The sequence below is a fragment of the Bubalus kerabau genome, chromosome 22, assembly GCF_029407905.1.
Source record: "Bubalus kerabau isolate K-KA32 ecotype Philippines breed swamp buffalo chromosome 22, PCC_UOA_SB_1v2, whole genome shotgun sequence".
NCBI lineage: Eukaryota > Metazoa > Chordata > Mammalia > Artiodactyla > Bovidae > Bubalus > Bubalus kerabau.
In genome coordinates, this window is record NC_073645.1 from 39,128,950 (window position 1) to 39,150,746 (window position 21,797).

At 42.5% G+C, this 21,797-nt stretch overlaps 1 protein-coding gene across 1 annotated transcript in view; it reads left to right on the forward strand.

Annotated features, from left to right (window-relative positions):
- The first annotated feature begins 1,525 nt into the window (after nt 1-1,525).
- PNLIPRP3 (pancreatic lipase related protein 3) overlaps nt 1,526-21,797 on the forward strand; it is a 31,868-nt gene continuing 11,596 nt past the window's right edge. The window contains exons 1-7 of the mRNA XM_055560324.1: nt 1,526-1,659; nt 1,946-2,165; nt 6,680-6,799; nt 7,450-7,581; nt 9,141-9,249; nt 14,818-14,937; nt 15,027-15,149. Coding sequence (XP_055416299.1) covers nt 1,526-1,659; nt 1,946-2,165; nt 6,680-6,799; nt 7,450-7,581; nt 9,141-9,249; nt 14,818-14,937; nt 15,027-15,149 — 958 coding nt within the window. The remainder of the gene's footprint in view (nt 1,660-1,945; nt 2,166-6,679; nt 6,800-7,449; nt 7,582-9,140; nt 9,250-14,817; nt 14,938-15,026; nt 15,150-21,797) is intronic.

Here is a 21,797-nt window from a genome sequence, read left to right on the forward strand (position 1 = left end):
ATTCTGTCGTTTTTGAGATTGCATCCAGGTACTGCATTTCAGACTCTTTTGTTGACCATGATGGCTACTCCATTTCTTCTGAGGGATTCCTGCCTGCAGTAGTAGATATAACGGTCATCTGAGTTAAATTCACCCATTCCAGTCCATTTCAGTTCACTGATTCCTAGAATGTCGACATTCACTCTTGCCATCTCTTGTTTGACCACTTCCAGTTTGCCTTGATTCATGGACCTGACATTCCAAGTTCCTATGCAATATTGCTCTTTACAGCATCGGACCTTGCTTCTATCACCAGTCACATCCACAGCTGGGTATTGTTTTTGCTTTGGCTCCATCCCTTCATTCTTTCTGGAGTTATTTCTCCACTGATCTCCAGTAGCATACTGGGCACCTACTGACTTGGGGAGTTCCTCTTTCAGTATCCTATCATTTTGCCTTTTCATACTGTTCATGGGGTTCTCAAGGCAAGAATACTGAAGTGGTTTGCCATTCCCTTCTCCAGTGGACCACATTCTGTCAAATCTCTCCACCATGACCCGCCCGTCTTGGGTGGACCCACGGGCATGACTTAGTTTCATTGAGTTAGACAAGGCTGTGGTCCTAGTGTGATTAGATTGATTAGTTTTCTTTGAGTATGGTTTCAGTGTGTCTGCCCTCTGATGTCCTCTTGCAACACCAACCGTCTTACTTGGGTTTCTCTTACCTTGGGCATGGGGCATCTCTTCACGGCTGCTCCAGCAAAGTGCAGCCACTGCTCCTTACCTTGGAGGAGGGGTATCTCCTACCAACGCCCCTCCTGACCTTCAACGTGGGATAGCTCCTCTAGGCCCTCCTGCGCCCTCGCAGCCACGGCTCCTTGGACATGGGGTTGGTCCTCCTGGCTGCCCCCCTGGCCTCGGGCGTGGGTTGCTCCTCCCGGCCACCGCCCCTGGATTCCGGCATTGGGGCATGGGGTAGCTCCTCCCGGCCGCCGCCCCTGACCTCGGCCACGGAGCAGCTCCTCTAGGCCATTCCTGGGCCATCGCAGCCTGGCACTCTCGGCCTCTGCCCCTCACCTCAGACATGGGGTAACTCCTCTTGGCCGCCGCCCTTCGGGCATGGGGTCCTCCCAGCTTCTGCCTCTGACCTCGGACGTGGGGTAGCTCCTCTCGGCCGCGCCTAATTTTCCTCAAACCTCTCATTTTAAAGATGAGTGAAGTGAGCTCCAGAAAGAAGAAACAGTTAAAACTGAATGAAACTTTGCTCTCATTTATACTCTCTGAAGGGATTCCTAAGTGGTGCTAGTGGTAAGTAATCCACCTGCCAATGCAGATAAGAGCCACAGGTTTGATTCCTGAGTGGGGAAGATCCCCTGGAGGAGGGCATGGCATCCCACTCCAGTATTCTTGCCTGGAGAATCCCATGGACAGAGGAGCCTGACTAACTACAGTCTATATGGTCTCAAACAGTCAGACACAACTGAAGCAACTTAGCATTGTAGGCATACACTCCGAAACACTTTTCAGACTCCTGCTGTGTGCCAGGCATGGTACTAGGCTCTGGAGACACAAAGATACCTTTCATCAAGAGTTATAAGTCTTATAAGAAAAAGAAGACGTTCAGGGAAGACACAGTATCCAATCTTATGTCTCTGGCCCATTTTAAGGAGGACTATCCTGTGTAATAGTTCATTTAATCTTCATAACCAGGCTGTAAGGTAAGTGGAATTATCTCCATTTTACAAAGAAGGAAACTGAGACTCAAAAAAGGTAAAATAATTATCCAAAGTCAGGGATGTATCATGTCAAATCTCCTACACTCTGATCTGCCGTTCTGAAGTCCACATGGTTATGGCTGTGATACGGAGAAGGGGTGGGAGAGGAAGGGGAAGGGAGAGCATTTTTTTTTGAAAAGACTCTACCTGAGTCACACTTGTTTAAAGACTAATTTCAATAAACCCTTTTAGTGTGAAACACAGCCGTTCTCTGGGCCTGGTTCCTATAATACTAACACTCTATCTTTTAGCTGCAGGGGAAGAAGTTTGCTATGAAAGGGTGGGATGCTTTAAAGATGGTCTGCCATGGACTGGGACCTTCTCAAGACAGTTTGCAGGGTTACCATGGTCTCCAGAAAAGATAAACACTCGCTTTCTGCTCTACACTAGACAGAATCCCAAAGTCCATCAGGTAAGTTAACTCGCTGCCTTCACACACATATTATTCTAAAATAGAAGATGTCTCTGCAAGTACAGAAGCCATAGATAACCTATTCTGGTAGAAACTCTTGAGTTAAAGGAAAACATTTCTTTTTAGTGTTGTGAGCCAGATATTTCTCTCATCATTTGCCCTGGTATTTAAAAACAAAGATTGCTCTGAATATGTGTTTCATATGGGATAAATTTGATATTTCATTCAGTTAATATATTAATTGAGAACCTTCCACATTGTAAGACTGAAGAAGCAGCAATACCTATTATGTACTAAATTGAATAAACAAGACAGTGTCCTAAATTTATTGTATGAGGAGAAATGAGATATGTAACCAAATAGCCTTATTGTAGCACTTTGGTCTGTGATGTAAGACAACAGACCAAAGACTTTGGGAACAGAGAGAGGAAGGGATTACCTTCCCCTTGGGAGTGGGGATGGGAACCAGGAAAGAATTCGAGGAGGTTTTGAGGTGTGTCCTGAAGGAAGGGCAGGGCTTTCAAAAGCAAAGACAGGGAAATGCTGTGAACACACACACAGGGGAGAGAGACAATAGAGGGTGTTTGATAAATGACACCACTGTTGGATTAGACAAGGCAGAGAGGAAGTCCTCAAATATGGAGTGAGTTAGAAACACAGTTTTAGAAACAATTTGTATAATTCCTTCCTGGGGAGATGGGCTATTACCCTGGGAGCCATGGGGACCCATTGTGAGTTTTTAGGAGGCTTTTAGGACATTTATTCGGAGAAGGCAATGGCACCCCACTCCAGTACTCTTGCCTGGAAAATCCCATGGACAGAGGAGCCTGGTGGGCTGCAGACCATGGGGTCTCGAAGAGTCGGACACGACTGAGCGACTTCACTTTCACTTTTCACTTTCCTGCATTGGAGAAGGAAATGGCAACCCACTCCAGTGTTCTTGCCTGGAGAATCCCAGGGATGGGGGAGCCTGGTGGGCTGCCGTCTCTGGGGTTGCACAGAGTCGGACACGACTGAAGAGACTTAGCATCAGCAGCAGCATAACCTTGAGGCTTGCTTTCCACCAGACCTGTCGCATGTAGGGCAGGTCTCACCAGCCAAGACAGCCTTCTTCTAGGCCTTCACACCCTGCAAGCATAGCTATCCACTTACCAGACTCACACATACATATGTACACATAGCTCTTTACTGAAATATACCATCTGCTGTATAGATTACGGCTCTAGTGAGAACAAAGAAGAAAAGACAAGACTTTACTTTGAGTACAGAGAAACTTATAAAGAAAATGTCTTCAAAAGTTTGATTTAACTGTCAAAAAGCAAAAAGTATTACCCAGCTGTAGAAAGGAAATGAAATTCTAATAGGTTGTACAATATCTTGCAAACGTTTTGCTAAATTGAATATGCCAGGCACAAAAGGACAGATATTCTATGATTCCAGTTATATAACATACCAAGAATAGTCAAATTCATAGAGACGGAAAGTAGAATAATATCAATAGTTACTGGGGTCTGGGGAGGGGGTGATGGGAGTTACTGTTTAATGGGTACAGAGTTTCAGTCTGAGACGATGGCAAAGTTCTGTAATGGTCGTGTTGCTTGCACAACAATGTGAATGAGAGTGCGAGTGAATTTTACTTTTAATGATGGATGAAACAGTAATTTTATGTTATGTGTATGTTACCACATTTTTTAAAAATGTAATACAAATGTTTTGGGGCACCTCTATCCATTTAGGACTTTCAGGGTGAATTCTTCTGCTCAGGACTAACTGTATCCCCTGATGTTGACCCTCAGCCCTCATAGGACTTGCTGATCCTTTATCCTTCTGGTCAGAGACATGCACTAGAACTTTGTAGAGCACAGGCAGTAAGACAGAAGGTGATGAAGACCAGTCTTCAGGCAAGGCTGAGCCCAAAGGGCAGTGAAGAGAACATCAGAAAACCGAATACTTTCCTAAGAAAGGGGCCATGAAAACAGTGCTTCCCACACCTTTCCCACTCCCTTCCATTTGGAAAGAATCATGTGTGACAACACAGATCTGTACCCGAATTTTGCAATAGATAGACACCTGAGGGTTTGCTGTTAATGCGGTTTTTAGTAACAGCTAGGTTGTAGACTGAGTCATGGTGAGATACTAAAAGGAGGACCATCAGAGGCTTGACCCATGTGCTATACTGTGTAAATTTGATTACCTTTGTTTATGAGAAAGAAGTAAATCATGCAGTAGCTTAGCAATTGAGGAATTAACAAATAAGGAATTAGTAATCAAGGCTTAGCAATTGGTGAATTGTCAAGGATCAGTTTGTTGATGTAAATGGTCTTCTGAGGCATAGGTCTCAGCTACTTTCCTGGAAGAATAAAACCAACTTCTTTTTCCCATGAATCTGTGACTTCTTTTTCTTTCTTTCTTTCTTTTTTAAATTATGAGAGCGTAGTATCCGTGACTTCCTAAGCGTAAGTGACTCATTGCCATTGCTGGCTGTGATGCATAGTTGCGTAATTACAGCGGTTCCTGTGCCTGCAGCTTTGTTCAAGGCTAGAACATGCCTAACTGGTGACTGTTTTCGCCTCACTTATAGTATGGGTTGATTCCATGTCAGTTAGGCTCCATGACTGCTCAAAGATAAGAATGGTAAGAGAAAACACCCCAGCACCCAGCTAAACATCAGTACTCCACTCTTATCTCTAGATAACCTGTTCTGTCCTGACACCCTTTTTAGCTTCTGTCCTTGTGGCATCCAAGTTGTCTTCTTTTGATTCCATGATGTTGTTTGGGACTTTCCCGTTTTCTAAGTTAGTGTGTCATTGTGTGCTAGACTGAATGCACAGTGAACAAGTTGCTTGTTGCCTTTTCCTATGTGAATAAATCCTTAATGGCTTTTGTGACAACTGAAAATGCTTGGATCCCATAATACTTGTCAGATCACCATTCTGAGGCTTGTTCGAGGTTCCACTTTTTCAAACTATTCTCATGACAGTGGAAAACTATACACACTTTTTCTACTAAATGACCTTTCCTAAATAGAGGTTTTTTTGGTGTAGAAACAGGAATACAGTAGGTATTTAAGGGGCTGCAGCCAGAGTTGGAATGGGCATTGAGTTCTTTTAAATACATAGATAAACAAACATTTTTGCACTTGGATAGATTTTATTATCTACATCACAAATACTTCAGCTGGTATGCATCGCATCAGGAGAAAGCACTATGATCAGATCACAACTTGAAAGCCCAGTGGTGAAGTGCACGGCTTTAGAGAGAGACCGTGTGGGTTTGAATCTTGCTCCAGAATTCATCAGCTGCAGTACTTTTGGACAAGTGACTTCCTTTCTCATTACGCCCCTTCCTAACCTATAAAGTTCGTACCTACCTCACAGCACTGAGAGGGCCAAATGAGCTACTGTACAGGGTACCTACAGGGCTTCCCTGGTGGCTCAGAGGGTAAAAAATCTGCCTGCAATGCAAGAGACTTGGGTTTGATCCCTGGGTCAGGAAGATCCCCTGAAGAAGGGAATGGCTCTCCACTCTAATATTCTTGCCTGGAGGATCCCATGGACAGAGGAGCCTGGTAAGCTTCAGAAGTCCATGGGGTTGCATAGTTGGAAACAACTGAGTGACTTTCACTCTTTCGCAGAAAACCTATAATCTAGATAGATACGAGTTTTATCTGTATCATAATTATTGTCATTTGTAAGCTGGCTTGGGAGTCTCTTAATTTGTTTGTTCACAGTCTTGGAGAAACTTTAGTAAGTTGTATGATTAATTGTATATACTGTTAAACACAGGTAGCTAGTAATCAGTCATTCATTTCAGTTTCATGAGTATCTAAATTTGCTGCTTTTCAGTTTAAGATTACCATAGTCAAACTTGCTATTTGCTGATTTGACCTTTTATTTTTTCTCTACTTAATTGCTTACACTTTTGACTTCTAATTGTTCTCTTAATAACAAAGTCACTTAAATTAATGGTATTCTACGTCTTCAAGAGTTTTGTTATAAAAACCATTTAACAAAGTACAAGAAATACAAAACAATATTTAACACCATCACATAAAATATCTTAAATATGCTGTTGTATTTCATGTGACAAGGATCTAACCTCTACTCCTCGTTCATAAAGTGTGGACAGTCTATCTTGCCACCTTTGGAATACGCATCTAAGCCTTGAATAAGGTAATTCTCATGAGTTATATCGACAACTGAAAAATACTGTACAAAAGTAAGGCTCACTGACATTGTAATTAAAACTGAGCCAACATTGTCTTACAAACATTACCTTAAATCCATACATTTTTATTTCTTTTCCTTATGATTAAATTTGTATGTTGCATTTTGTAATGCATTAGTAATTCCTGGGTACTTTTGCAATATGTAGCAGTAACTGTTTGATAAAAATGTATTAAAGATGGTTGTTAAAGTCAAACTTAGAAAATTTTTGAGTGAATTTAGAATAATTCTACTAAATGTTAAATAATTTTCAATTATTTTACCTTAATTTCTTTTCACCTGAAACAGGAAGTCAGTGCAGTTAATTATTTAACTATCCGAGCCTCACACTTCGCTACACACAAGATCACACGTATCAACATACCTGGATGGAAATCAGATGGCAAATGGCAGCAAGACATGTGCAATGTATGATGTGAATAATCTCTTCTTTATACTAGTATTAAAGTTTTATGTTTAATGTGAATGTACTTTGCAAGGTACTAACGTGTATTCCTGGAAATTCTCCATTCAGTTATTCACATTGGCCATATTCCAAGACCACAGATGAATTACTCATTTCCCATTTATTTTCACTTATTATGAATTGTACAGATTATGATAGAAGATTTTTATAATTATTCTTAGTAAATTCTCATCTTTGACAAAAGATTGAATGGTATGATAAATTTCTCATTTAATTTAAGGAAAACATTTCCAAGTTCACTCCAGGAAATTAATTTTCCTCTCTTCTACTCAAGATTAATAGACTGCTAACCTAGTAAGCAATTAATTATTTACAAGCCATATAGTGTGGTAGAGTCAGGCTGTCTGGAATATTATGATTCTATTGACTAGCTCTGTGGTCATGGGCAAGTTAATTAACCTGTCTTTGCCCAGGTTTGCTTATCTTTAAATGAATATTAAATAAGTTAATGTATGTACAAGTGTTAGGACAGGGCCAAGCAATGGTAGGTCCTCAATACTTGCAGATGTCATTTCTTATTGTAGAATCAGTTGTTTGGGCTCTCAGGTTTCCTTTAATTCTTATTTTTAATACTTACAATAAATCTTTTTAGGTACTGCTAAAAGTAGAAGATGTGAACTGCATTAATTTAGACTGGATTAACGGTTCACTGCAATATATCCACGCGGTAAACAATCTCCGCGTTGTTGGTGCTGAGGTGGCTTATTTTATTGATGTCCTCGTGGTAAGAACAGTTGATTTCTTTAAAATTACATTGAACCAGCTTTGTATCATAACACTAAGAATTTGGGGGGCAATTCTATGTACTTTTTTTAATTAGTTTACACAAGTACCGAACATGTGAAATAATAGGTGTTGGTGTTATGGTAGCCAAAAAGGGAAAGTTAGGTTCCTTCTTGGTGAAAGAAGTGCCTGTAGTTCTACAATTCGCCACTTGGTGGCAGTGTGTCTTCACCGGCTCCTCACCAAATCTATCCCCGCCCTTCAAGGTCGCTGCTTTGGTCAGCCTGGAGGACCATCTCGGTTCCTTTTCAGCACAATGTAAACCTATCCTTAAGGATGGAGAAGAAACCGTTTCTGCGTTATGGGCGCTATCTGTGCAGAATGTGAAGTGCGTTTTCCCCACAGAAACTGGGTTCTATGGCAGTGAATTAGGTCCCTAGGCCAGTCCAGGCACAACTCTTGAACCTACACATTTTCAAAGAGAATAAACTAGGCTTTGCTATTTATGAGGGCTATACTCTGAGACATTTATAAATCTCCAAATGCTCCGCCATAATAGGAAGTAGTTTCCCACCATGCACTGCAGTGAAGTAAAAAAGCTAAAGATTTATGACCCTTTCAGATTCTTAAGATTTCACTCCTTACCGTCAACAAATATTTCACTCCGCACTTGCTGTGGGCCGGGCTCCATTCTAGGCACTGGAGGTCCACGCTGAGCGAGACAGCGTTTCTGCTCTGACGGAGTGTGGGGACAGGACTGTGGAAAAATACAAGGCAACGGGAAGGGGACTGGCAGGCGCTGCTACTCACTTTGAGGGTCAGTCAGGAAAGCGAGCCCAACTCTGAGCCCAGTTAGGACACAGGCTGGAGAAGAGTCAGGGAGCCAAAGACTCATCGCTGCCCTCCCTCTTCTCCATCCACTCTTGCCGCTCATCAGGGGAGGCTAGACTACACGGAGGAACTTCGAGTGTGTCTGTCCACAGAGGATGGAAACGGATTATCTCCTCCTTAGAGAAAAACCAGGTTCTAACTAAGCTTTCGTGAATTTCTTCCTTGATCCTGGGGCCTGAACTGTGGGCTCATAAAGGCTCAGAAAATGAGTAGGAGGAGATTTTGCTTAACTGAAGGGGAAAGTGTTGGCTGACTTAAATGTTCAGTGAATTGTTTGCCCTCCCTGGGTGTGAGCTGCCTTTAGCCCATGTGGGGGTATGTGGGATGGTTGGGGACTCAGGAAGGATGAACATGGACTGGAAGCCACAGAAGGGTCACTGGGCTGGTCTCCTTCCTGTTCCCCAGAACTTCGAGGCCCTTTAGCACAGGGAGAAAGCTCTGACAGAAGGCATTCCTCCAGCCCACCTGGTGCTCTCTCCCTCAGCTGGATAAGGATGTAGGTGGACATGGGGCTGCTTTGTCATTTTACCAGTCTCCCTGTCCTGGGTGGGAGAGGGAGAAACATGTCAGCCCCTTTTTCATTTTAAACCAGTTTCAGCCATTCTACCTGCCTTTTTTTTTTTTTTTTTTAAATGCTTGTTCTGTTTTCCTTTTAAAATATCCTCTCAGAAAAAATTTGGATATTCCGCTTCTAAAGTACATTTGATTGGCCACAGCTTGGGAGCTCATCTGGCTGGGGAAGCTGGGTCAAGGACGCCAGGCCTTGGAAGGATAACTGGTAAGCCTGCCCTGCAGATGAGCCTTGGATTTGTTTACGTATTTGTTTGTGTACAAAGTATCAAATATCTGAACACCAAGGAAGTCACAGAAGCAAATGGAAGACAAGAGAAAATGTGACCCTCCCTAAACTAAAACATGAAATGCTTCCAAAGGGTGAGTGTGTGAATCCATTTTCAAGAGTGTTCACCATAGCAGTATCTGTGATGACAAAGGATTGGGACCTGTGATCATCCACCTGTTGGGGATGGTCGACTGAATGACACATTCCATGCTTTGCGATTCCATAATGGCTTCTACACAGACTGAGACAGAAACTCCACGGTGGTCCTGCTCACCCAGTGTAGCTGGATTGCTGAACTGCTTTGTTTAAGCCCATGCTATTCCAGTTGCTAAAATTTTGAATATTGTCCCTGAGTGTGCCTGCTTCAGCAGCACATATACTGAAGTTGAATATTGTCCTTGAGTATAATGTTAAGCCTGAAAACAAGTTGCAAAGTGAGTCCTATGAACAAGGTGTTGGGAATGGGATTTAATCGCATCCCTTCCCTGTACTCTTGACTTCCAAACTACTTGAGTCCGTTGGCTAGAAGTCAAAATATCAGCTCCATTATTGGTAAGTTGGGCTGGCCCCTCCCTTCTCTGTGTCCCCCACCAACAGTCAGTCATCAAGCCCCTCCTCTCCTCCACCCTTCCATCTTCCCCCGCATCTGCTCTGTGCCTCTTCATGGCCCGGTCACTGTCCTGGCTCAGGCCCTCTCCATCTCCTGGGTTTTTGCCATTCGTGGCTGGTACCCTGCCTAGTTCTGCTGCCAATGAAACATACACAATGTGGGTTTGATTCCTGGTTCAGGATCCTGGAGTAGGAAATGGCAACTCACTCCAGTATTCTTTCTGGGAGAATCCCATGGGCAGAGGAGCCTGATGGATTACAGTCCATGGGGTTGCAAAGAGTTGGACACCACTCAGAACAGCCTGGCACTCCAGTCTTACACAGGTATTGCCAGTATCATTCTTTCTAAACAGGCTGTGCCACTCAACTGCTTGAAACTTTCCATTGTCTAAAGCATCTGAACTTGTTGTATGAATGTTTCATGTTTCATCACATATTTTCATGATTCTGTGCCTTTGCAAGTCCTGTTCCCCTTCACCCTAAACACCCGCTGGTCATCCTTTGAGAATTTTCTCAGATATTTCTTCCTCAGACAGAGTTAATTTTCTGATTCCCACACTCTTTGAAATATGCCTTTATTATATATGAAGATACAACTGTTGTATCACAAAGCCAAATTAATTATTCATGTGCCTATTATTTTCAGTAGACTGAACTACTTAGAAAGACTTCCCAGGCCTGGCACATAGTAGGTACACACTTTGTGTTCATCGAAACAATACACTGCAGCTCTGGTGTACACACACACACACACACACATACATATACACACACACATACACACACACACACATACATACACATACACACACATACACACACACACACATACACACACACACATACACACACACACGTGCTTTAATTTCAGATTTAAATTTAAAATATTTTTTCCAAATTCTAAATTGGGTTTAAAGTATTAATATATTGCCTCTGCAGTCTCTTGGTATAACAGGATTTTCCTGCTGAAAGTTTCCTCTTTTTCCCAGATCTCTGATTCCAACTCCAACCCTAGCCCACCACCACCATTTCTATATAGAATATTAAAATTTGTATATTTACTCTGAAATTGTTGTTCTTTATGTAGTCACTTGGAGAAGGCAATGGCACCCCACTCCAGTACTCTTGCCTGGAAAATCCCATGGACGGAAGAGCCTGGTAGGCTGCAGACCATGGGGTCACGAAGAGTCAGACACGACTGAGCGACTTCACTTTCACTTTTCCCTTTCATGCATTGGAGAAGGAAATGGCAACCCACTCCAGTGTTCTTGCCTGGAGAGTCCCAGGGACGGGGGAGCCTGGTGGGCCGCCGTCTATGGGGTCGCACAGAGTTGGACATGACTGAAGCAACTTAGCAGCAGCAGCAGCATGTAGTTCCGACTGGTTGCGACCCCATGGACTGCAACACACCAGGCTTCCCTGTCTTTCACCATCTCCCAGAGTTTGCTCAGACTCATGTCCATTGAGTTGGTGATGCCATCCAACCATCTCATCTTCTGCCACCCCTTTTCCTCCTCCTGCCCTCATAATAATAAACTTTCCCAACATCAGGGTCTTTCCCAATGAGTTGGCTCTGACGTTATTGTGTTGCAAAAATCTTCTTTGCCAGAGAATGGAAGAAATGGGCCCAACTCATACGAATGGAATCTCATGGGTCCCAACAGCCTAGGGAGGCATTTCAGCTGTAAATTTAAAGGAGGAACATTGCCATAAATGTGTCAAAAATTCACAGTAGGTTGCAATAAGTTTATGGAGATTTTGTTTCCCTGAATTCTTATTTCACAACTTGGATAATTTTTAACTCCAGGGTTTCCTGCCAAGTGAATTATCCTACTGAATAAATAGAAAATAATAAGTTTTTAAAGGCTCTCTAAACATCTGAAGAATCTACATAATTTGGATGTTGCAATCTATATTCCTTCTAAGTGCTTAGTCTTTGAATAATCATGTTCCTTGGATAACAAAAGAACCGAGATCTCAAAAAAAAAAAAATGTTGGCTTTATAATAAAACCAGTTAAAAACAAAATATGGTAGATTTTAGGACATGCATAAGTTTCACCAACTCGATGGACGTGAGTTTGAGTGAACTCCGGGAGATGGTGATAAACAGGGAGGCCTGGCGTGCTGCGATAAATGGGGTCGCAAAGAGTCGGACACGACTGAGCGGCTGAACTGAACTGAACTGAAGTTTCTGTGTCTCTGGTAATTCTCTATAACTGGTAGGCAGTTATCATAGATGACTATAGCATGGGGGTTACTCGGTCAAGGTTTTGTTTCCTTTTATCTATAAACGGCGCCAGTGTTTTCCTGTCTTCTCTATTTCCATAGAGAAGAGGTTATTCTCTATGCTGATACGCTCATGCATCCAAATACTTACATACTAACAAACTCAGCTCCCAAAGGCTGTGCTCTCATTCATGCAGTAAGGGTCATGCCTCTGCAACTCAGATCAATTAAGAGGTTGAACCTTCCAGTTTTCCCTCCTGTTGATCTTCCTCCTGAGATCTCTTAGAACCACAAATCCAAGATTCTGCCTTCTCTGCCTCTTGAAAACACTAGTTGTATTTTTTTTAAGAAAAGGTTATCTGGTTGCCTTGTCCTCACATCAGCATCATTTGAGGTGTACCTGCTATATTTGGATCCATCTCCACTGAACTCCCGACATCATCAGAAGATTGTATCTAATTAGCAATTGTACATTAGCATAAACAATTCTCCCTAGAGTTGAAGATTAATTGTGAGACAAATGCTTGTGCATCTTTCTTTTAAGCTTGGATATTTTGCACAGATGCCTGTTGGTTTACTTCATGGACCCCTCTGTCTAATTTCATCTTTTCACCTGTGCTCTGAGTCCCTGGCCAGCGTTGGGGACCTCACTGTCATTCGTCTGCTTTTCCTCCCATCTTGTCAAGCTCTTTTCCCCAACTCTATTAGAACTGACATGTCCCAGTTCCTGCTTAGACCACAGCCTCTTCTCACCAATACCCTAGCTTGCCTCACTCAGATTCCAACTCCTCTAAAAGGAAGTGGCCATGTTTCCTTGAGGGCTGTGCTCTCCTCAACCCATTGCAGTCTGGTTTCTTCCCCAGTCCTGCTAGCAAAACCACCAAGACCACCAAGGGCTTCTTAGTGGAACTCTTCCAGGCCTTTCCCATCTTTACTTTCCTTGGCCCCTCTGCAGAATTTGACTCGCTAACCCCTCCTCGCTGGTGGAACACCCTCTCTTGGTTCCTGTGGTTCCCTGTCTTCTTGCATCTCCTTGGTTGTCTTTGTTCTTGTCTGACAGCTTCTTTCCAGGCTTCCTCCCAGGTTCCTTTTCTTTCGCCTTTCCTTACCTGTTGGTGTTCCTCTAGGTTCTATCTAGGCCCCTCCTCTCTCCTCTCCTTGCCTCCTCTCATTCTATCATTTCTTTCTCCATGATTATATGACTCAGAAAAATAAAAACAAAAATGGAATCATATAACAGTCTATCATTTTGAGGTAATACACACCCCACAGCTGTGGCACATTCATTGCTCACTCCTGCTGCATTTTCCCAGGGGTCAGATACAGCTCAGCTCTGAGTCCCCTCTGCTCTGAGACCCAGTCTCCACTTCACAGCAAAGAGACTTTGCTAAAATACAAATCTGACTGTAAACCTCCCCTTTGGCAAACTTGTCAGAGCTGCCCATCAACAACCAGGTCATGTCCAAACTCATCGTAGCTCAACTGATTACATCTGGCTCCTGCCTGCAATGGTGTCTTCATCTTGCACCAAATTCTAAACCCTATGCACCGGCGCTGGCCCTTGAAAGCTAGTTGCAGTTTCCCAAATGTGGTTAACTCTGGCCTGATGGCCACGTGTACTCTCTGTACTCTTCCCAGGATGCTGCCGACCTCATCTTCACCCCGGCTAACTCGTCTACTCCCTCAGATCTCTGCTTGCATTTCTCATCTCTAGCAGAAGCATGTCCCAGTTTCCCAAGACTGGGTTGCCTGTTTCTTCTCTATGCTTGCATAACACCTGCGCTCACCTGTCTCAGCACTGAGCACATTGAGTTGCAGTGATTTCCCCTCCAAGGGAAGAGACTAGACCTTATTCCTTGGATCCAGTTGCAAAACCTGTTCCTGGCACATAATAAGTGCTTGATAAATAATTGTCAAATATGTAAATGAGGAGTTATGTGATTGATCATAACATTTTAGAGACCTTAAATATCTTAATCTTTGTTTTAGTAGATGTTCAAATGGGAGACAATGGACTGAAGTCTGACCATTTTGCATCTAATATATAATGGTCCATTTTGCATCTAACATATGATGGCCTTGTCAAGTCCCTTCCCTTTCCTGGGCTTCAGGCTTTTGTTTGTAATACAATGAATGGAACTAAGTGAGCCTTAACTGAGGACTATGATTCTATTATTTTAACTGTGTTTCTTTGTGATTCATCTTTACATTTTAAAGAGTTCTTAGCTTTTATTTATTTTTTTAACATATAAATGTTGCGAGCGGTGGGGTGGAGGGCTGAGGTCACTGTAAAAAAAAAAAAAAACATATAAATGTTGCTCTTAAGGTGGTCTGCAATCCATAACCTTAGTTGTCTGCATGGTATTCCATGTAGAGACCTTAGAGTAGCTGCTTTGACTTTTCTGACTTGGTTAGCTGGTTTGGTATTGTCCAGACACAGCCTTGCTTGTGTGTAGGAATCTGACATTGCAGTATATACAGATCCTGCATTTATAAATATAAACACATCCTACAGTTTATGTATCTGTCCTTCAGGCTGAGTGGTGTTTGACTTCCATAAATCATGTAAGAAAGAATACTTTGCCTTCACCATCTATCCTTCCAAAATAGCAACACTGTCAGTGTACCTTTATATGTCTTAGTTTAATACACATTATGCTTTTTCCTAGGGTTGGACCCAGCAGGGCCGTGTTTCCATGACACTCCAAATGAAGTCAGGCTGGATCCCTCAGATGCCAACTTTGTTGATGTTATCCATACAAATGCTGTTCGCCTCTTCTTTGAGCTTGGTAAGGTTTTAACACAAAAGTGCACTGAAAGATGGAGGAGAATTTTAGGAGAATTTTAGAAGCATGTATCTTGCTTTTTTTAATTTCAGGTGTTGGAACCATTAATGCTTGTGGTCACCTTGACTTTTACCCAAATGGAGGGAAGCACATGCCAGGATGTGAAGATTTAATTACACCTTTATTTAAATTTGATCTCAATATTTACAAGGAAGGTAAATGCTTTCTAAACTGAAGTTATAAATTAAATGAGCACCCTTCTTGGATAGAATATGCTTTTGAATATCAGATCAGATCAGTTGCTCAGTCGTGTCCGACTCTTTCCGACCCCATGAATCCCAGCATGCCAGGCCTCCCTGTCCATTACCAACTCCCAGAGTTCACTGAGACTCACGTCCATCGAGTCAGTGATGCCTCCAGCCATCTCATCCTCTGTCGTCCCCTTCTCCTCCTGCCCCCAATCCCTCCCAGCATCAGAGTCTTTTCCAATGAGTCAACTCTTCGCATGAGGTGGCCAAAGTACTGGAGTTTCAGCTTTAGCATCATTCCTTCCAAAGAAATCCCAGGGCTGATCTCCTTCAGAATGGACTGGTTGGATCTCCTTGCAGTCCAAAGGACTCTCAAGAGTCTTCTCCAACACCACAGTTCAAAAGCATCAATTCTTCGGCACTCAGCCTTCTTCACAGTCCAACTCTCACATCCATACATGACCATAGGAAAAACCGTAGCCTTGACTAGACAAACCTTTGTTGGCAAAGTAATGTGTCTGCTTTTGAATATGCTATCTAGGTTGGTCATAACTTTCCTTCCAAGGAGTAAGCGTCTCTTAATTTCATGGCTGCAGTCACCATCTGCAGTGATTTTGGAGCCCAGAAAAACAAAGTCTGACACTGTTTCCACTGTTTCCCCATCTATTTCCCATGAAGTGATGGGACCAGATGCCATGATCTTTGATTTCTGAATGTTGAGCATTAAGCCAACTTTTTCACTCTCCTCTTTCACTTTCATCAAGAGGCTTTTGAGTTCCTCTTCACTTTCTGCCATAAGGGTGGTGTCATCTGCATATCTGAGGTTATTGAGATTTCTCCCGGAAATCTTGATTCCAGCTTGTGTTTATTCCAGTCCAGCGTTTCTCATGATGTACTCTGCATATAAGTTAAATAAACAGGGTGACAATATACAGCCTTGACGTACTCCTTTTCCTATTTGGAACCAGTCTGTTCTTCCATGTCCAGTTCTAACTGTTGCTTCCTGACCTGCATACAAATTTCTCAAGAGGCAGATCAGGTGTTCTGGTATTGCCATCTCTTTCAGAATTTTCCACAGTTTATTGTGATCCACACAGTCAAAGGCTTTGGCATAGTCAATAAAGCAGAAATAGGTGTTTTTCTGGAACTCTCTTGCTTTTTCCATGATCCAGCGGATGTTGGCAATTTGATCTCTGGTTCCTCTGTCTTTTCTAAAACCAGCTTGAACATCAGGAAGTTCACGGTTCACATATTGCTGAAGCCTGGCTTGGAGAATTTTGAGCATTACTTTACTAGCGTGTGAGATGAGTGCAATTGTGCGGTAGTTTGAGCATTCTTTGGCATTGCCTTGGAATGGCAATGCCTTGCATTGGAATGAAAACTGGCCTTTTCCAGTCTTGTGGCCACAGCTGAGTTTTCCAAATTTGCTGGCATATTGAGTGCAGCACTTTCACAGCATCATCTTTCAGGATTTGGAATAGCTCAACTGGAATTCCATCACCTCCACTAGCTTTGTCCGTAGTGATGCTTTCTAAGGCCCACTTGACTTCACATTCCAGGGTGTCTGGCTCTAGGTGAGTGATCACACCATCGTGATTATCTGGGTCGTGAAGATCTTTTTTGTACAGTTCTTCTGTGTATTCTTGCCATCTCTTCTTAATATCTTCTGCTTCTGTTAGGTCCATACCATTTCTGTCCTTTATCGAGCCCATCTTTGCATGAAATGTTCCTTTGGTATCTCTGATTTTCTTGAAGAGCTCTCTAGTCTTTCCCATTCTGTTGTTTTTCCTCTATTTCTTTGCATTGATCTCTGAAGAAGGCCTTCTTATCTCTTCTTGCTATTCTTTGGAACTCTGCATTTAGATGTTTATATCTTTCCTTTTCTCCTTTGCTTTTCGCTTCTCTTCTTTTCACAGCTATTTGTAAGCCCTCCCCAGACAGCCATTTTGCTTTTTTGCATTTCTTTTCCATGGGGATGGTCTTGATCCCTGTCTCCTGTACAATATCACCAACCTCATTCCATAGTTCATCAGGCACTCTATCTATCAGATCTAGGCCCTTAAATCTATTTCTCACTTCCACTGTATAATCATAAGGGATTTGATTTAGGTCATACCTGAATGGTCTAGTGGTTTTCCCTACTTTCTTCAATTTAAGTCTGAATTTGGCAATAAGGAGTTCATGATCTGAGCCACAGTCAGCTCCTGGTCTTGTTTTTGCTGACTGTATAGAGCTTCTCCATCTTTGGCTGCAAAGAATATAATCAATCTGATTTCAGTGTTGACCATCTGGTGATGTCCATGTGTAGAGTCTTCTCTTGTGTTGTTGGAAGAGGGTGTTTGCTATGACCAGTGCATTTTCTTGGCAAAACTCTATCAGTCTTTGCCCTGCTTCATTCCGTATTCCAAGGCCAAATTTGCCTGTTACTCCAGGTATTTCTTGACTTCCTACTTTTGCATTCCAGTCCCCTATAATGAAACAGACATCTAGTTCTAAAAGGTCTTGTAGGTCTTCATAGAACTGTTCAACTTCAGCTTCTTCAGCATTACTCGTTGGGGCATAGACTTGGATTACTGTGATATTGAATGGTTTGCCTTGAAAACGAACAGAGATCATTCTGTCGTTTTTGAGATTGCATCCAAGTACTGAATTTTGGACTCTTTTGTTGACCATGATGGCTACTCCATTTCTTCTGAGGGATTCCTGCCCACAGTAGTAGATATAATGGTCATCTGAGTTAAATTCACCCATTCCAGTCCATTTCAGTTCACTGATTCCTAGAATGTCGACATTCACTCTTGCCATCTCTTGTTTGACCACTTCCAATTTGTCTTGATTCATGGACCTGACATTCCAGGTTCCTATGCAATATTGCTCTTTACAGCATCGGACCTTGCTTCTATCACCAGTCACATCCACAGCTGGGTTATGTTTTTGCTTTGGCTCCATCCCTTCATTCTTTCTGGAGTTGTTTCTCCACTGATCTCCAGTAGCATATTGGGCACCTACTGACCTGGGGAGTTCCTCTTTCAGTATCCTATCATTTTGCCTTTTCATACTGTTCATGGGGTTTTGAGGCAAGAATAATGAAGTGGTTTGCCATTCCCTTCTCCAGTGGATCACATTCTGTCAGATCTCTCCACTGTGACCTGCCCATCTTGGGTTGCACCATGGGCATGGCTTAGTTTCATTGAGTTAGACAAGGCTGTGGTCCTAGTGTGATTAGATTGACTAGTTTTCTGTGAGTATGCCCTCAGATGCCCTCTTGCAACACCTATCGTCTTACTTGGGTTTCTCTTACGTTGGGCGTTTGGTATCTCTTCACGGCTGCTCCAGCAAAGTGCAGCCATTGCTCCTTACCTTGGACAAGGGGTATCTCCTCACTGCCGCCCTTCCTGACCTTCAACATGGGATAGCTCCTCTAGGCCCTCCTGCGCCCGTGCAGCCACTTCCTTGGACGTGGGGTTGGTCCTCCTGGCTGCCGCCCCTGGCCTTGGGCTTAGGTGCGTGGGGTAGCTCCTCCCGCCCGCCGCCCCTGACCTCGGACGTGGGATAACTCCTCTCGTTGCCGCCCCTGACCTCAGACACAGGGTAACTCCTCTCGGCCACCCACCCTGACCTCAGATGCGGGGTAGCTCCTCTCGTATATTTTAGCCCAAAACACAGTAGCATGTATGAAGTTCCCAGCAGTCATGAGGTCTGTGAGGCCAGGATCCATGTTTTAGTTAAGTCCATAACCCCAGGTTCTAACAGAATGTCTCACTAGTATGAACAAGGAGGATGTAGTCATCCAACAGATATGTATTGAGTGCTTACTATGTGCCAGACACTATTCTAGGAATAGCAGATGTAGGAATGCATACAAAAGACAAAAATTAGTAGGAGCTACTACCCTACTTTCAGAGAAGGCAATGGTACCCCACTCCAGTACTCTTGCCAGGAAAATCCCATGGACGGAGGAGCCTGGAAGGCTGCAGTCCATGGGGTGGCTGAGGGTTGGACATGACTGAGCGACTTCACTTTCACTTTTCCCTTTCATGCATTGGAGAAGGAAATGGCAACCCACTCCAGTGTTCTTGCCTGAAGAATCCCAGGGACGGGAGAGCCTGGTGGGCTGCCTTCTATGGGGTCGCACAGAGTCAGACACGACTGAAGCGACTTAGCAGCAGCAGCAGCAGCAGCAATACCCTACTTTGCTAGAAAAACAGTAATAGAATAAGTGCTAAGGAGACCAAACAAAGAATGTAATGGGAATCTGATGTGTTGGTGACAGTGCGGGTGACCTAGGGGAAGGAGATTTTCGGCAGGGTGGACAGGAAGTCCTTACTGAAAAGATGACCTGCAGGAGTTAGCCATGCAGGTACCTGGGTGAAAAGCATTCCAGGCTGAGGGGTGGGAATGGCAAGTGCAAAGGGCCTGGGGCAGGAGCCCATGAGGGTCATGGCAGCAAGGAGCCTATTGTGGCCAGAGTGAAATAAAAGAGGAGAGTAGTAGGGCATGAGGTTAGAGAAGGAATGGGGCAGAGAGAGATAATGTAGGGTCTTATGGACTGTAGCAACAACTTCAGCTTTCACTTGAGGGGGATGGGAGCCATGGGAGGATTTTGAGCAGAAGAAGTACATGGTTTGATTTTCTTTTTAACAGAATTACTGTGGATCACAAGTTAATTTAATCACAAATTAAACAAATAGTATTTAGCCCTTTATAGCAGTTTCCAATAATAATAATAATAAAGCACTTTATAAGACACCAGAAAGCTATTGTTTGGGAGTTCCATTCCTCCCTATCTCTATATCATTATCATGTAAACAATGATATGTATCATCCATAATATATGATAAAGCACAGTAATATAATGTATGATGACATGATAGTAAAGTTTTGGATGATTCTACATATCCCACTGCCTGATCCCATGTGGTCAGAATGTCTAGATGATGTAATTATTCTATCTTCCGTCTGGCAGTTGCAGAGGAAAGAAACGCAGATCGTGGCATTGAGAGTAGCTTGAATTTCCTCTTCACTAGCACTAACTTACAAAGTTTTACTACCTGTTTTGAAAGTAAATGTAATTAGAAATATCCATTTGCAATGACTACTTAAAACTGGTAAAACTATAGATACTCAAAATGAGAATTAAAGCCAGTTCTATCTAGTGCTGGTAAGCAAAATTCTTTCAAAAAAGACCTATTATAAAACTTCTTTCTCATTATCTGTTATATTATGATTTGAAATCATTTCTATTAAGATAAAATGTAGATCATAAGACTCATTTACATAAGTATATTAATTGTTATATAATTGAAATTCTGTAAAATAATGAATTAAAATAAGCCTACATTTATCATAAGCTATCATTTTGAGATACTGTAATTCCTACAACTTTATTAGATTAAAAGCATATTTATCATTCATGTCTTCAAATGACTTTTCAGCTTCAAAATATTTTATTTTACATATATTTGTTACTAAGAAACCATTTACTTTTAAAATTCATAGTTCCCTATGTTCTAAAGAACCATCTTGTCTAAACCACAATTAGTTATGAATACAAATTTGTATGTAAAGAAACCTGATATAAGAGAAGTCCTCCTCAAAAAAAGATGTCAATGCTTTATTACTGCTATGTTGCATTTCTGAAATGATCTCAGTTATCTATTGTATAACAAACCATAGTGGCTTAAGAGAACAATGGTTTATTGCCCATGATTATGAGGCTCAAGATTCAGGCAGAGCTCTGCTTTGCTATGTGTCCATTGGGTGAATGCACGTGATTGCATCCAACTGGGAGCTGGGCTGGGCTGGGCCAAGCTGGGTGGGAAGGTCCAAGATGGCCTTCCACGGGTAGTATCTTGGTACTAGCTCTCCTCTCTAAGTGGTCTGTTATCCTTCAGAGCCTCTCTCCCCAGCAAGTTCACCTGAATTTCTTAACATGGAGACTGGGTTCCAATAGAGCAAGAATAGATGATGGAAGGTCGCTGAAGACAAAGGCCATGATACTTGCCCAGTGGCAGTTCCTCTATATTCTCTTAGTCAAAGAAGTCACAAGACTAGCCTGTAACCCAGAAAGGTTTTTAAAAACCTGTATTTAGAATCATCCAAAAATTTACTGTCATGTCATCATCAGTTCCACCTCTTGATGGAAAGAGTAGTAACATTATATTGCAAAGGGGTGAGGACCTAGGAAGGAGTGACTCTTTGGAGTCCACATTTATAGATAAGTGATTTGCCACATCTAGTGACTCAAAGGTGAGTCAAGTCATGTAGGTCATGAGAAGAATAGCCCATGCCATGTAGTAAAAATGTTGTTACATAAGGAAAAGAGAGCATAAATGACTGGAATGTATTTCAGAATACACAAATGTACTTAGAACTTTTATGAATTATTGCAGTAATCCTAACTACCAGTGGCAGTAATGCTGTGCCTGACAATGACAAAACCAATTTGTCTCTAGCATTCTTTACAATACATTCCACCTGTCACATCTTGAAACTCAGCTGAAGCTGTGCACTGGTTAACCTTGCTGGCTGTTTCATGATTGAGTAGGAGGGAGTTCAGTCATTCCTGCAGAAACAAGGAGACAAGAGAATTAACTGATCTAAGGCAGAGATACT